Below are 14,201 nucleotides of genomic sequence, written 5' to 3' on the forward strand. Positions count from 1 at the left end.
AGCTTATTCTATACAGAACACGTGTGACTGATAGTGATGTTTAGAAGTCAGAGAGACTAAATCTGTTCAGATTACAGATCATCTACAGTCTGTAATTAAAATCAGCACCAGATCACATGTAGAGCATTTTGAGAGCTACTCTGTCATAATAAAAACAACTGGAGACTGTGTCGGAGCTGATATATGGGTCTGATAACATTTTATTAAATCAGAATTGCAACCACAGTGTTTCTGTGACATCCTGTTCAGCCTGAAGGCAGCGGGAATCGTCTGGAAACTGTCCCACTTGACAGCAGACTTTTGTCACCACCCCCGGCTGCTCCCGCCTGCTCTTGTAGGCGAGGCGCAGTTCATCTCGAACGAGGCTATTGACACACAGACCCCCAGCCCTTATTGGTGCTTCTGAACAGGGATTGATTTTTGCAAATCACACTACAGGCTGTAGGTGGTGCTAGAGGAGCCAGATAAAAAAAAAATGTATTACCTGCTTCATGTAGTTCTACTGGAACATAAGGTTTCAGAAAATATGACAAAAAGTTAGTTTTCTAAGTCTTACCTACTGCACCTTTAATAAAGGTCCAAACATTCAAAATGTAAATTATGTGGCAATTCTATATAGTGTAAATATACAGTATATGCACATTGCACAATGAAATTGTGTTCATACTGAGTAACCCCTGTAGTGTCAATTATGTTAATTTTTAAGATATTTGTTGCTGATTAACCAATGAGGAAAGGCATGCACTGACACCATGGATGTATTAAGAGACTGACACTGTATTGGAAGCAAAACACCCACCCCCTGCTGACGTAACTTCCGTCTCTAAACTTCACATTAATGGTGCTGGACTTAATATAAGCTCTAGCATGTGTCGTCGTGTGCCTTTAATAGATAAGATAGAGGAACAATCAGTTTGCATCTGCAGGCCTTCATTATCATTCCTTTGGATCGATGTGTTTTGTTTTACCGGACCTCCCTGACGTCGTAAAAACCGTTACTGGCCACTGGCCAGGACTTTCGACTAACTATAGACTCTTATTTTGAAAACCACATAGCCATCCGGAATCACGTGCTCTGCTGCTCTGGACTGTGACAACAAACAAGACCACTCTGCATTCATGTCCACTTTAGCTAAAGCCATGTCCAGTAAGTACAAAGTTCTCTACTCTGTGAAGTTGTAGCTAATTATGCATATTCAGTCTGTAAATGTCTCCAAGTGTTGACCCAGTTCTAAAGTTGTACCGTTAACAACCCTGACTGTTGTTAGAGTTCCGCCTGGCTGTGGTCCAGCTGCAGGTGACGAGCGTCAAGGCGGACAACCTGAGCAGAGCCCGGAGGCTGGTGAAGGAGGCTGCGGGACAAGGCAGCAAAGTGGTGCTGCTGCCGGTGAGCAGGAGAGGGGGGGGAGGGGGGGTCTCTGATATAAGATAAGATAAGCCTTTATTGTCTCCTATAGGAGAAATTCGTCTTGGGCATTCGAGAGAAACGAAATGGCGACACATCGCGCATAAACACACAATAAAAATAGAGTTAACCTTTATAGAAACATAATTACCTCATCCATGCTTCAATGAACATCTAATAAACCTCACAGAATACCCCCCTTTCTCACAATCACAGAAGAACAGAAGAGAACCCACAAAACGTCCTCCCCCTCGTATTGCACTTCATTTTGATAATTATTGCACATTTCCCGTTAACTCATGCTGTGGTCAATAACTTCTGTATTGCACACAATGCCCAATTGCATAATACCAATATAACCTATATATATATATATTGCACCAGTACCTTATCAGGCATTGCACATCCTATAACCATAATGGTAAGTACCACAAATATTATTTAGTGGTATTAGTCACACATATGGGGACAGCAAGGGGATACATTCTGATTTGTGCTCAGTGCATGAGTCAGCATTCACTTCCTGCTGTCTGTCACCTGTCATTAATACAGGAATGCTTCAATTCTCCATATGGAACCAGCTTCTTCTCGGAGTATGCTGAGAGGATCCCAGGAGAGTCCACTCAGGTGCTGTCAGAGGCAGCCAAGGAGAATAAGGTGTTTCTAGTGGGAGGTAGGTTATACTGCCATACATACCAGGCTCCATAGAGTAGTGGAAGTATTTTTCCTCTACTGTAAATTTGCATCTGAATGTTTACTTCTAATGTTAATTCTGCTCTGAAACTTGGAAGTATTATGAATATATTTACAATACAGTATAATATTATGTCAGTTTTGTTTCTACTGTCTTTTTTTCAGAAAATATTTTGAAATAAGATTTTCTTGTAAAATCATGGGCCCTTAATATACCCTGCCCATTTCACTACTCATACTCTTGTTTTTATTTATTTATTTTAAATTGCATGTAGTATATATATATATAGGTGTTATGCCAGCATTCCCTTCTATCTAGAACACCAGTACTGCACACATCAGGTTTTGGTATTAGTGCCACAGAGTTAAAGGCTGACAGACCTTTTCCACCAGCAGCAGAGTTAATAAGTGATCTCATTTGAAATATTGTGTTTTTAGCGGAGGGAGCAGCTTAAAGAAACAGCTTCAAAACAATGACAATAGCATTGCATAGCAACTGGCAATACTGTCACTGTTCCTCATTTACGTTTACAATGTTAGTCACATTTGAACTGCATTAATAATTATAACAGTTTATGTTTGACAAGTGGATGATGCACCATTTACAACCACTGCAATGTTTAATATTTGATAAAATGTATCCACAGAATAGCCTCTATCACTTAGGTTTGATCTTGCTCCATATAACCCACAATAAGCCTTTTTAACGACAGACATTTTGCCAGTAAAGCTCAGGTGAAGTCGCTGAAGCATGGAGCATGCACAATACAGGGCAGGACCCTGGAACTGACATACCTAAATTATAATGTATTGAGACATTAGTCACACTGGGGCTTCTGCTGCTATGACATGTCAAAATGCTGTGGGAAAAGCATCAACTTTTCTCTCTGGGAGTTGTTAGAAGTAAACCTGAGAAGTGTGGGAAGTCAGTTATTTTGGTCAATGAGGCTAATAGTTGACAATTTGGCGCAGCCAAAAGGTAGATAATGTTCATTTACCTTCATCACAAAAAACTTCCAGAATACATTGAATGCCTGTTTATTGCACCTGCTTTGTTACATTGTATGCTCTTCTTGCAGCAACAACAATATTGTTTCTGTGCACAGATCACCAGTGAAATCATACAAAAAGCTACATAAATATAAAGCTAAACCTGTTTTTCCACAGCGGAGCAATGAACAGTGTGACTTGTTGTTCCCCAGGATCCATCCCGGAAGAGGACGGTGGGAAGTTGTACAACAGCTGTACAGTGTTTGGGCCTGATGGAGAGCTGATTCTTAAACATAGGAAGGTACGTGTGCATCAACTGCACTATTTTATTTGTCATTTGTTTACTTAACAACCTCACATAGGTTACAGCAGGACGTTGACCACCTCAACGTTTTTCTCTTCATGTTTCCTCCTTGAAGATTCACCTCTTTGACATTGACGTTCCTGGGAAAATCCGCTTCCAGGAGTCCGAGACTCTGAGCCCAGGCAACAGTTTGTCAATGTTCCAAACACGTAAGTGACATCTCTCCGACTCCTGTTTTCATCCTTACAGCTGGACGAGCTTCATCTGAATCTGTTTTCTCTGTAACTCCTCCGCCAGCGTTCTGTAAGGTGGGTGTGGGGATTTGCTACGACATCAGGTTTGCTGAGCTGGCGCAGCTCTACAGCAGGGAGGGTAAGTGTCTGATGAGACCATGGACTGTTAATATTAATGGACAGAGCATGTGTGATGTCACCCATTGGTTGGTGGAGATCTGCTGTGAGTTGTCGAGTTTGCCGTTACGGGCGCAGCCATCCTGGTTATGGATGTGACGATTTTAGACGAGAGTTAGGAGCCACGTTACGTTACACACTTTCACTGGCAATCACATCATAGCCACGCCCTAAAACACCCCCGCTTTATCGCCGATTTTAAAATCAACAAGACCATAATTCAAAAAATTAACATCATTCTGTGTTGCCAAGACTTAAAACTAGCGATTGAGATCATAAACTCATTATGAAAATGTTTACTGATAAATCAAGTGAGAAGTGGGTCACTTTCTCATAGACTTCTAGAGAAACCCAACTCCTTTTGTAACCGCACGTGTCTCCCCCTGCTGGAATTCAGATAGGATGCAGGTTTAAGGAACGTCCACATTTGCAGCACTTCGCCGAACCGGATGCTTTGTCCATTAATATTATTCAGTCTATGGATGAGACGTGGCGTCCACTGGGCTGTTTTTAACGGCGTGTGTGCGGGGGGGTTGACGGGGTTGTCCTGTTGTCCTCAGGCTGTCAGCTGCTGGTCTACCCTGGGGCCTTCAACATGACCACAGGTCCAGCTCACTGGGAGCTGCTTCAGAGGGCGAGGTCAGACTCACAGTCCCAGTCACTGTCCACACTCACTTCATTATCTAGGGAAGACACATTTTACTTTGATACCAACTATCTTATATATAGGGCTAGGTGATATGAAGAAAATCAGATGTCACGATATTCTTGACCAAAAACATTGATATCGATATTGCGACGATATTCTAGGGTTGACAAGTGGTGCTATCACAAAATATTTTTTACAGTGAGATTTTAGATAAATAATCATCAACAATGCGGTAAACAGTGTTAATCTAACAGTTATGATTCCATTGAAAGACGATACATTATCATATTGAAATATTGCCCAACCCTATATAGGGGCTGATTTATGTCACTCCATGATATTCTAAACTTGAGGCATGAATGAATACATTCCACACCATGTAATATGATTTAGAGTGAGGGGACGAAGAGGAACAGAAAGGAAGTATTTTCTGCAACCATAGCCTAAAGTTTGACTATTAGATCACATGCATCTGATAATCATAGTCACCATTATGCTGTACATTTTTGTAAAATGTCTAATGTAGCTTTTTGTGTCCATGAACAACTTTATATAAAGTATGCATTTTGAAAATCTTGATACTCGTATCATAATAAAAAAAAAGCCAAATGAAAGATATTACAAACGGAAAGTACCTTGAGAAACAGCAAACTAATTATGGTTAATAAATGTATTATTTGGTACATTTTGTATTTTTAATGATTTGCATTACAGAAGCAACACCAAAGACCTTGTGATTAAAGTATATCCAGAGCAATGATGTGATAATTATTAATTATTATATGTTTTGGTTTTAAGAGCAGTCTAGAGCAGTGGTCAGCAACCTTTACTATTAAAAGCCATTTTTGGCCATAGAAAATAAAAAAATCTGTCTGGTGCCGCAAAACATATGAGCATTTATTAATATGGTTATGTTTGTTGCCATTTTTTTTGCCCTGTCTTTTGACCATTTGATCAAATTCTTAAAAGTACATTTGCTCTGCTCTGCTTTCTGTAGCAGTTCTGAAATCACTCTAATCCCCAGCCACATACTTTTTAGCAAATGCAGTGTATTTGTTCTTGAAATGTCTTTAATAGTATAATAGCTAGTCTATGGAAACTCAGGACCGCTGTTGAGGTTCGGCAAAACTTACAGGAGAAGGCGCCAGGCCGTAGGCTATGACACACTTTTTAGTTGACTTAAATTTTACGTAAATGAAGAATGTAAGAATCCCTTCAGCCCTACAACAATGATAAATGAAAACTAAAATGTTTAAAACTAACTGGAGCCACTGGAGAGGGGGCTAGGGAGCGGCAAGTTGCAGCCCCCTGGTCTACAGGAGCAACAATAACTAAATAAAGCAACAATTTACTGCTGTATGTTTTGATCATGGTCTCATTGTCTCCTTCTTAGGGCGATTGATAACCAAGTGTACGTGGCCACGGCGTCTCCTGCCAGAGATGAAACCTCTTCATACGTGGCCTGGGGTCACAGCACTGTTGTAAACCCATGGTACAGTACCAAGCAGTAACATATTACCTTCTGCACGCTCTGGCCAGCTCATACTGGGTGTGACTGTGTGAATGGAATCAGAGGGAACACCAGTTAGTGACGCTGGGGTAGCGAGGGAGCCATAAGTCAGTGAAAGGAAAGCGATAGATGACTTGTGTCACTCAAAAGTATTTTGATCCTTTATGTTGTGAAACAATCCGAGCAGGATTGTTTTGTGGTTGGAATCCTACCATCTACTGGTGTTGTAGCGTAGTAAATTATAGATCCGACGCCCACGCCCGATTAATGGCTCGGACCTGAACGCCAACGGCTTCCTGTTTCTCTTCAAAGTATGACAAAATCCCAAAAGGTCTTAGAAAAATTCACAGAGTCAGAATCAGATGTAAAAAGAGTTTAATGTGCTCAAAAAGAGTTCAACACACAAAACAACAGAGTAAGTTCCGGAATGCTTACTGAAGATCCCTTTGTCTAGTGTCGTCCAAAAGAAATCCACCAGTAACCGTTTTCAGGACATGCTGTTTGAGAATCCAATTGGATACTTCTCAGGTCAGTCTTTCTGGTGAAGTAACCGGTCTATACCACATTGACACACATCGCATATTTGCCCATAATTTAATTATAAACCAGATTTTATCACATTTTGACACAACACTGGCTTGACCCCTGTGAGTTGATTCTGAGAGCAGTGGCAAGATCTCAGAGAACAAAGCAGGGTTTGGTTCGCAATGTTCTAAAGGTTTAATGAGACACACGAGGATATACATATTCTCTAATGACATGATGACATGTAGTAAGATAGGAACGGGTCAGGAGGGGCAGAAGGATTGTCCCGAGGTCTGTTCACACGGATAGGAAAACAGTGTTGCAATATAGGAAACAAATAAAACAAAATGGAATCTGGAATGTAACATTATTCATAATGCTTATTCAATACTCCATTACAAGTCAAAGTCCTGCATTTAAAAAAAAAAAAAAAAAGTATAGACGGGTTATCAGCAAGATGTACTAAAAATATCCAAAGCGCTAAGAAAAGTAGCATTCTTTATGCAGAACGTGTACATTCACATGTAATTGACATTTTACTGGTTAAGGTGAAGCTAAGTTTAACTACTTTAAATGTTTAGTAGTCTAATCTATACCATTTAATAAATGATCATATGTTTTATTCATAAAATCTTAATTTGTCAAGTAAATAGAGTGGAGTTAAAAGTACAGTTTTTCCCTTTGAGATGTAGTGGAGTAGTAATAGTAAGAATCTCAAAATTAGGAACAGTAGTTTAGTAAATGTACTTGATGACCTTCTACTAACAAGCAGTCTTTTTCCATGGATATTGGTGTCATATTGAAAGCTTTTCTTTTGTTTTCTGTGAAGATTTTCCGGCGTTACGTTTTGCAGACTTGTGATTGTTGCAGTGTGTCGTTGCAGGGGAGAAGTTATCTCCAAGGCTGGACCAGAGGAGGCTGTGATTTATGCTGACATCGGTGAGTGGAAGAACCGTTTGCTTGTTTCTGCAGACAGTATTGATCAAAAGAGTTCCAACTGCAGGACTGAGCCATGTTCTGGCCTCTTTGTTGTTGCAAAATAACATTGATTTGCTCTCTGTGCCACATCATCACAGGGTTTCCCCCAGAAAAGTTGTTGTAGTCCAGTGGCAAGTGTCTTTTTGTGACGAGGGCCCGGTGCCGGCCACTCCCAGACTAACAGCAGCGTTAATGGAATGGATGGAATCGTGAAACAGAATTAAAAAAATATATATATATAAAACAGATTACATTAAATCAGTACTAAAAGCTTACTGGAGAATTGAGAATATTAAAAGTTTCCAACCGAGCCGCTGTAGAAATATTTCTATTTTCTAGATGTATAGACTTGGGAACACACAGTTAGTTAGCTCAAGCTTTGATTACCTTATACGTTCAGGAATCTGAGTGTGTATTAGACTCAGGACACAGAAAGTTAGCTCAAGCTTTGAGTACCACATAAGTCCAGGAATGTGAGTGTATGCATTACTGTACCATACGATGAAGTGGAACGGGGGGGGGTTGGATCTCGTGTGTGTGTAAAGAGCCCGCAAGACAGGAGGGAGAGAGGAGGAGAGACGCCTCCAAGCAAGATAGTCCTGCTGGGGGGCAACTTAGGCCTGGTGAGTCACCAGGCTTGCAATACACTGGGGGAAACCCTGTCATCCATTTGTTCATGTTATGCATGATATCTGAAAATAAATCTTATTATTAATTAATTATTAATATTTTCTAGTGTCTTCTCTCCTCTGTGACAGTTAACTGAATATCTTTGAGTTGTGGACAAAGCAGGACATTTGAGGACGTCATCTTGGGCTGTGGGAAACACTGATCCACATTCTTCACCATTTTCTGACATTTTAGAGCCCAAACAACTAGGGCTGGGCAATTTGGAGAAAATCAAATATCACAATATTTTTGACCAAATACTTCAATACCGATATTGTGACGATATTGTAGGGTTGACAATATATTTACACAATGAGATTTGTGATAATCATCAGTAAAAAGGCAAATAATAGAACTGAGACAGTCACTTGTGTCATATTACAATATGCAAAATATCGATATCTCGTCTAATATCACGATATCAATATATACGTTTTGCATCGCCAGACCTTACTCCACAGCGCTGCGGAGGAGGGTCTGGCTAGTCCACACAGCATTCCAGGATGGGAGAAAAACCTGCTCTGGTTTATTGGCATTTCTTTAAACCAATCACAATCGTGAGAGATCTGAGGAGCAGTTAACCATAGTCCTCACAAATCCACCGGAGGTTAGAACGCCAACACAGAGAAAGAGGAAGGTAACGGACATCCGGCGGAATTTCCGGAAGCAACGGAGCAATCCCAAAAGTGGAACGACGGGTTATAGACTAATATAATATTGATATATTGCCCAGCCCTTCGAATCACTAATCAATTAACCGCAAAAATATTTAAGAGATTAATCGATAATAAAAGTAATGGTTAGTTGCAGCACTCCACTAAACCTGTGTGTATCTGTATGTGCCACCTGTTCCCAGACCTGCAGTATTTAGCCGACATCCGGCAGCAGATCCCGATCACAGCGCAGCGTCGGGACGACATCTACGCAGTGACGTCTGTGCAGGGAGGATCCAGCTGAACGCCGGGACGTTTAAGAAAGAAGGTGCCAAGGTACCGACACAAACTATGCAACAGATCTCTGCCACCAAGCCAGCGCCTTCTTCTCCCTCTGAAGCAACGGGCCGCTCTGTCTGAATTGAGGGAAGAAGAGATGCAGTTGGCATGGCGATGCTCACCCACCTCTTAAGGATGGAACTGTGCTTTGTTTTGTGTGTCTGGTGCTGAAATGAGTGGCTGAGCAGTAGAAAATGTTGGTAAGCAGTTAATTGTTTATATCAGTTACCAAGTAAAACTAAGTATTTGCTGGTTAGAGCTTCTCTAATGTGACAGTCTACATCTTTTAATCCATTTGGTAGTATTGGGAGTAGAACCTTTGGGGTTTCTTTCTTTGGCTTGTGAAATGAATTGAATTGATTGTTGGACCAGAGATTTTAAATCTAAAAGAAATATTCACATTTTCTGTCGTGAGGCAAAAACAATAAAGATATCTATCAAATTAAATAAAAAGGCAACAGGTATGGGTTTGAACATCTTTATTAAACACCACAACAAGAAGAAAGGGAGTGTGCATTAAATGGAAGAATTCACAGGAGGTGAAGTTGTGAGATGTTTTTTTTTTTTTTTTTAAACCCTTGTGTTGACTTTGGGTCACATTGACCCGTTTTCAATTTTTGTTTTATATCAGAAAATATGGGACTTAGAAATAAGTGAATGTAGAATGTATAAATGTGTAGAAAAAAATTTAACAATTTAAAACGTTGGAAAAAGCAAAAAAAAAAAAAAGGCGTCAAAAACGTCGGGAAAAGGTTTACGGGAAGATAACACAAGGTTTAACACAAGGGTTAATTAGAGACACTATACGTATATCTACATTGGACCCACCACTTGTATTGAATATTGAAATGGTGAACCCAGCGGTCACAAAAAATCCATATTTACAAGCCAGCGCTCTATTTGCGTCAGGTCAGAAAAGTGACCGTTAATGAGGATTTGTTTTACACGTCTGTCTCCTTTCCCTCCGGCTTCATCTCCTCCGCCTCCTCCTCCTCGTCTGGACATCGACGTTTGTATCCTGGTGACAGCAAACGCTCCAGTGAGTTTTGCAGCGGTCACAAAAGTACATTACACACGAGTACCTCTGCATAAATAACAAAGCTGTATGTTTAAGAAACATTTCTTTGACATTTTTTTTTTTTTTACCAAAGGTTGTTTGATTTCACCAAAAGTAATTTAAAGGGGTAGTTTGGATCTTTTGAAATGGAGTTGTATGAGGTACCTATCCATGGACAGGGGCAGCAGCAAGATGTATTCTAGCCACCTTAAAAAAGACCCACCTAAAAAAGCAGTACCAGTTTGGGGTATGCTATATTTAGAATATTTTCACAGCTTTACCTTGCTGTCAGACAGCCCTTTGTGACAGGGAACTGAAGCTGTTGTATCGCTCTCTTCAAAGCCACCAGACTCCTTTGACAAAAACAGTAGTTTTAGCTCACAGAATAGGGAGTTACTGGTTTACAGCTGCCACCATAGGTTGGTTGGTTAGTTAGTTTTGTTACCTCCTCACCCTTTTAGAACACCAAAGGTTTTTTTTTTTTGCCAAATGAGTCTGGTGACTTTGAAAAGAGCATCCATCCTTGTCAGAAAGGGCTGTCTGGCGGCAAGGTAAAGTAGGGAAAATATTCTAAATATAGCACATAGATTATTTAAGGTGATCCGTCCCCAGCAGTACATTGCTCAGCTCTGTACTCCAGTCTTTTTCTCCAAACTAGGGGTGTTCCGACCGTCATCTACTGTAGGTAATACTGACTATGGATAAGTAGTACCTCATACAACCCACTTCAAAATATCTGAACTATTCCTTTAATCAGGTAAGGTTATTTGGGGTCATTAACATTATTAATGAGCAGAAACAAACAGAGGCTGCTCAGGATCAGAGGAAAGACCATCTAGTTGTACAAAAACCTTTTGGGAGCAGTTTTATACTGAATATCATTTCTTTTTTTCATCACACCAAGGTGGTAGTAGTAGTAGTATAGTTATAGCTAAACATTCAGATATTCCTCTTATTTCCAAATTGCAATGTAATTCAATTTGATCAGGGGAACAGGAAAGATAATTTCAGAGCTGAAGTGTGGCTCACTTTTGATTCATAATGTGTAAAGAATCTGTTTCCAGATTGAAATAATGTCAAAAATGTTAGAATAAAAGAATTTGACACATGAAAAATCTATGGCCTTATAGCTTCTTAAGACTGGCACATGGGAGACACCTTCAGACATGCCTACCTCTGTTAGGGTGCTGCTCTAGGTACTCGTTCTTCTTCCTATTACTCATCCTGTCCAGGTGAATCTGATAGATGAGTCCTGCCAGCACCATGGCCCCGACCACCACACACAGAGCCGTGCTGAAGATCCACAAGGCTTCGGATGCTCGACCCACCACAGGGCTGCCCTTCACCCCATCTTAGATGGATGGATGGACAGATAGATGGACTTTATTAATAATCCCAAACTGGGAAATTACTCTGTTACAGCAGCAAGTTACACACACTCATACATAAAATACTAGAAATATAACAGAAATAATAAATAAGATAAAAAAAACACCAGAACACCTCCTCAAACATAGTATATATATAACAAAATAAAATATGTATAATATTAAATATGAAGTAACCAGTGCCAAGAAGAACCAGAGATTAGTGAACAAACGGTGTGTTTGAGGCCCTGATAACTGAAAGGGCAGTGACAGATCACTCACACTTTGTAGATGTCAAGGTTTCGTTCATGGTCAGGTTCTCTACGATGCATGACACGCTGGCGTCTTTGGAAATGTTGGCCGTCAGATAGCTTGTGATGTTGTACAGATGGGAGTCTGGGAGTAATGCCGCCAGGGTCCTCACTGAGCCTTCGGGGGGCTCCTCTGTGTTGTTGATGAGCCAGTAAACTGCAGGTTCAGGAAAACCACCAGTGGAGTGACACATGAAGGCCGCTTCATCTCCCTGCTGGGCCTCTTCCCTCTGCAGCAGCGGGGAGCTGAAACCGGCTGCAAACAGCCATCAAAGGACAGGGGTTAGTTCCTTTAAAGGTCCCATATTATGCTCATTTTCAGATTCATATTTGTATTTTGGGTTTCTACTAGAACATGTTTACATGCTTTAATGTTAAAAAAATGCATTATTTTTCTTATACGGTCTGTCTGAATATACCTGTATTTACCCTCTATCTGAAATGCCCACTTTTAGCCCTGTCTCTTTAAGCCCCCCTACCTAAAAAAGAAAAAGCCAGGAAATGAATGTAGCGGTCCTTTCTACCTGTATAGTTGTGACATCACAACCGGAAGTCCTGACGGCTCGTTTAAAGGCACAGTTTCTGAATACGGGCTGTGTGCGTTTCTCTGTGGATTGAGTGTTTTGATACTTCCACAGTATTTATACAGCACCTCGACCTGCTTTATAATAAATAAATAAAAAAAAGAGATGAAAATCTCACTTTTTACAATATAAGACCTATAAATATTATTGTGATTACTGACACTGACCTGCTGTCCTGAGGCACACTGTGCACAGCTCAGTGCTGTGATTCTCCCCTGAAATGACGAGGAGACTGTAATAATAGGTGTTGTGCTCTGTAGGATCAACTGTGGGTAGCTGCAGAGAGACGTTCCCAGTCAGTGCTGCGTCCGCTGGGGTTGTGGCCCGGTTAATGCTCCATTCCTCCACATCGCCATCCCTTTTCCACACTGATTTGAGCACTACTTCTTCACCTCTCCTCCACTCAATGGAAACATTCACAGAGGTTAATAACTGGGGGTAAACGCAGGGCAGTGAGACAGGCCGCCCCACAATGCCAACGACGCACTCTTTCTCTGTGGAAAAAGAGGTGAAACAGCACAGGTAAATCATCAGGAAGTTTTAGTTTAGATAGTTATGTCAGTGTTTAATATGCATGACCAGAAAGTCATCTTACCCAGACATGCGCAGGAACAGAGGAAGCTGAGCAGCAGTCCTGTGCGCCATAGAGCCACTGGCGGCATAGCCCGCTGAGGGCGCGTTTGCGCACGGAAGACGCCAAAACAACTCAAAGATATTGTCCTCTTTAAACTGCAGGACCGTACTTACTTCCCGTCTAACTTTACTCCCCTGTCTTCTGCTCGCTCCCGTTAGCAAACTCCAAGTCATACGCACAAAATTCACTCTGAATGAATTCACTGTCAGTCATGTTGCGACTTGTTGCCATACCTGCTCTCTCTCGCGCGCGCGTCTTCCCTAAATTGAATGACTAACATTACATAACATAACTGACATAACAGTGAAAGATACAAATGTATACACATGAACAACTTTAAAGACCTCAGCCCTGTTAGTTTCTCCCAGAATGCATCCTGTTGGAGATTGGTCCGACCTGTTTGACTTGTTTTTAGTTCATACACGCCCTCACCCACGCGCTGGGATGTTGCCAGCTGATATGGCACCCGGCGAGATTCAAAAACGTTCGTCTGAAAGCAAAATAAGTGCATTTTAAATCTACATTAGTGTGATTAATATATTTACCAAAATTTTAATATTGTATGTATATTTGCACTTTTTGCAAAGGTGATATTGAATCGTACTGAATACAGTTTTAACAGCTGCCTAAATAATACAAAATACATTCGATTTTCGTCAGCACTTGTAATACAACATCTCAACTAACCAATATAGTAGAATATTGTAATTCTACTGGTGTTTATGATGAATATTGTATGCACAAAAAGGTTGGATAAACAATATTTAGTTTTCATGTGTAGTTTTTGTGATAGAGGAAATGTAATGCTTCAAGTGCGATTTTGTTTAAATGAATGTTTCAATAAAGATGTACAAAAGAATGGTGAAAACTAATGACCACCAGTATTTATAAATTGGGTAGTTAGTCACCCTTGTTTCTTCCTCCCAAACTGGGTAAAAAGTCCCACTAGTACGATTAACGTAACAAACACAAATACTAACTATTGTCAAATGCATACATTTAACCACTTATACCTTTAAAAAAAATTGTTAGTAATGACAGCTGTGGTTCAGTCATAGACGTTATGGGTTAAGTACATAGACTGGAAGGAAACTCTGCCTGGAAGGCGTTACTCGGGACAAAA

General features: G+C 40.5%; 2 protein-coding genes across 2 annotated transcripts; one reads left to right on the plus strand and one right to left on the minus strand.

The window, feature by feature from the left end:
• The first annotated feature begins 1,015 nt into the window (after window positions 1-1,015).
• On the plus strand, window positions 1,016-9,583 carry nit2 (nitrilase family, member 2). Its single transcript, XM_039812224.1, has 10 exons — window positions 1,016-1,147; window positions 1,269-1,387; window positions 1,958-2,078; window positions 3,301-3,389; window positions 3,508-3,601; window positions 3,690-3,764; window positions 4,363-4,441; window positions 5,845-5,943; window positions 7,370-7,425; window positions 8,990-9,583. Exons 1-10 carry the CDS (start codon window positions 1,120-1,122, stop codon window positions 9,088-9,090), a joined length of 861 nt encoding a protein of 286 aa, XP_039668158.1. The 5' UTR covers window positions 1,016-1,119; the 3' UTR covers window positions 9,091-9,583.
• A 6-nt stretch (window positions 9,584-9,589) lies between these two features.
• Window positions 9,590-13,529, minus strand: LOC120566023 (T-lymphocyte activation antigen CD80-like). Its single transcript, XM_039812223.1, has 5 exons — window positions 13,040-13,529; window positions 12,612-12,938; window positions 11,832-12,116; window positions 11,357-11,533; window positions 9,590-10,143 (listed from the first exon to the last, which is right to left on the minus strand). Exons 1-5 carry the CDS (start codon window positions 13,104-13,106, stop codon window positions 10,067-10,069), a joined length of 933 nt encoding a protein of 310 aa, XP_039668157.1. The 5' UTR covers window positions 13,107-13,529; the 3' UTR covers window positions 9,590-10,066.
• Between the last annotated feature and the right edge of the window lie 672 nt (window positions 13,530-14,201).

The sequence above is a fragment of the Perca fluviatilis genome, chromosome 9 (genome assembly GCF_010015445.1).
Source record: "Perca fluviatilis chromosome 9, GENO_Pfluv_1.0, whole genome shotgun sequence".
NCBI lineage: Eukaryota > Metazoa > Chordata > Actinopteri > Perciformes > Percidae > Perca > Perca fluviatilis.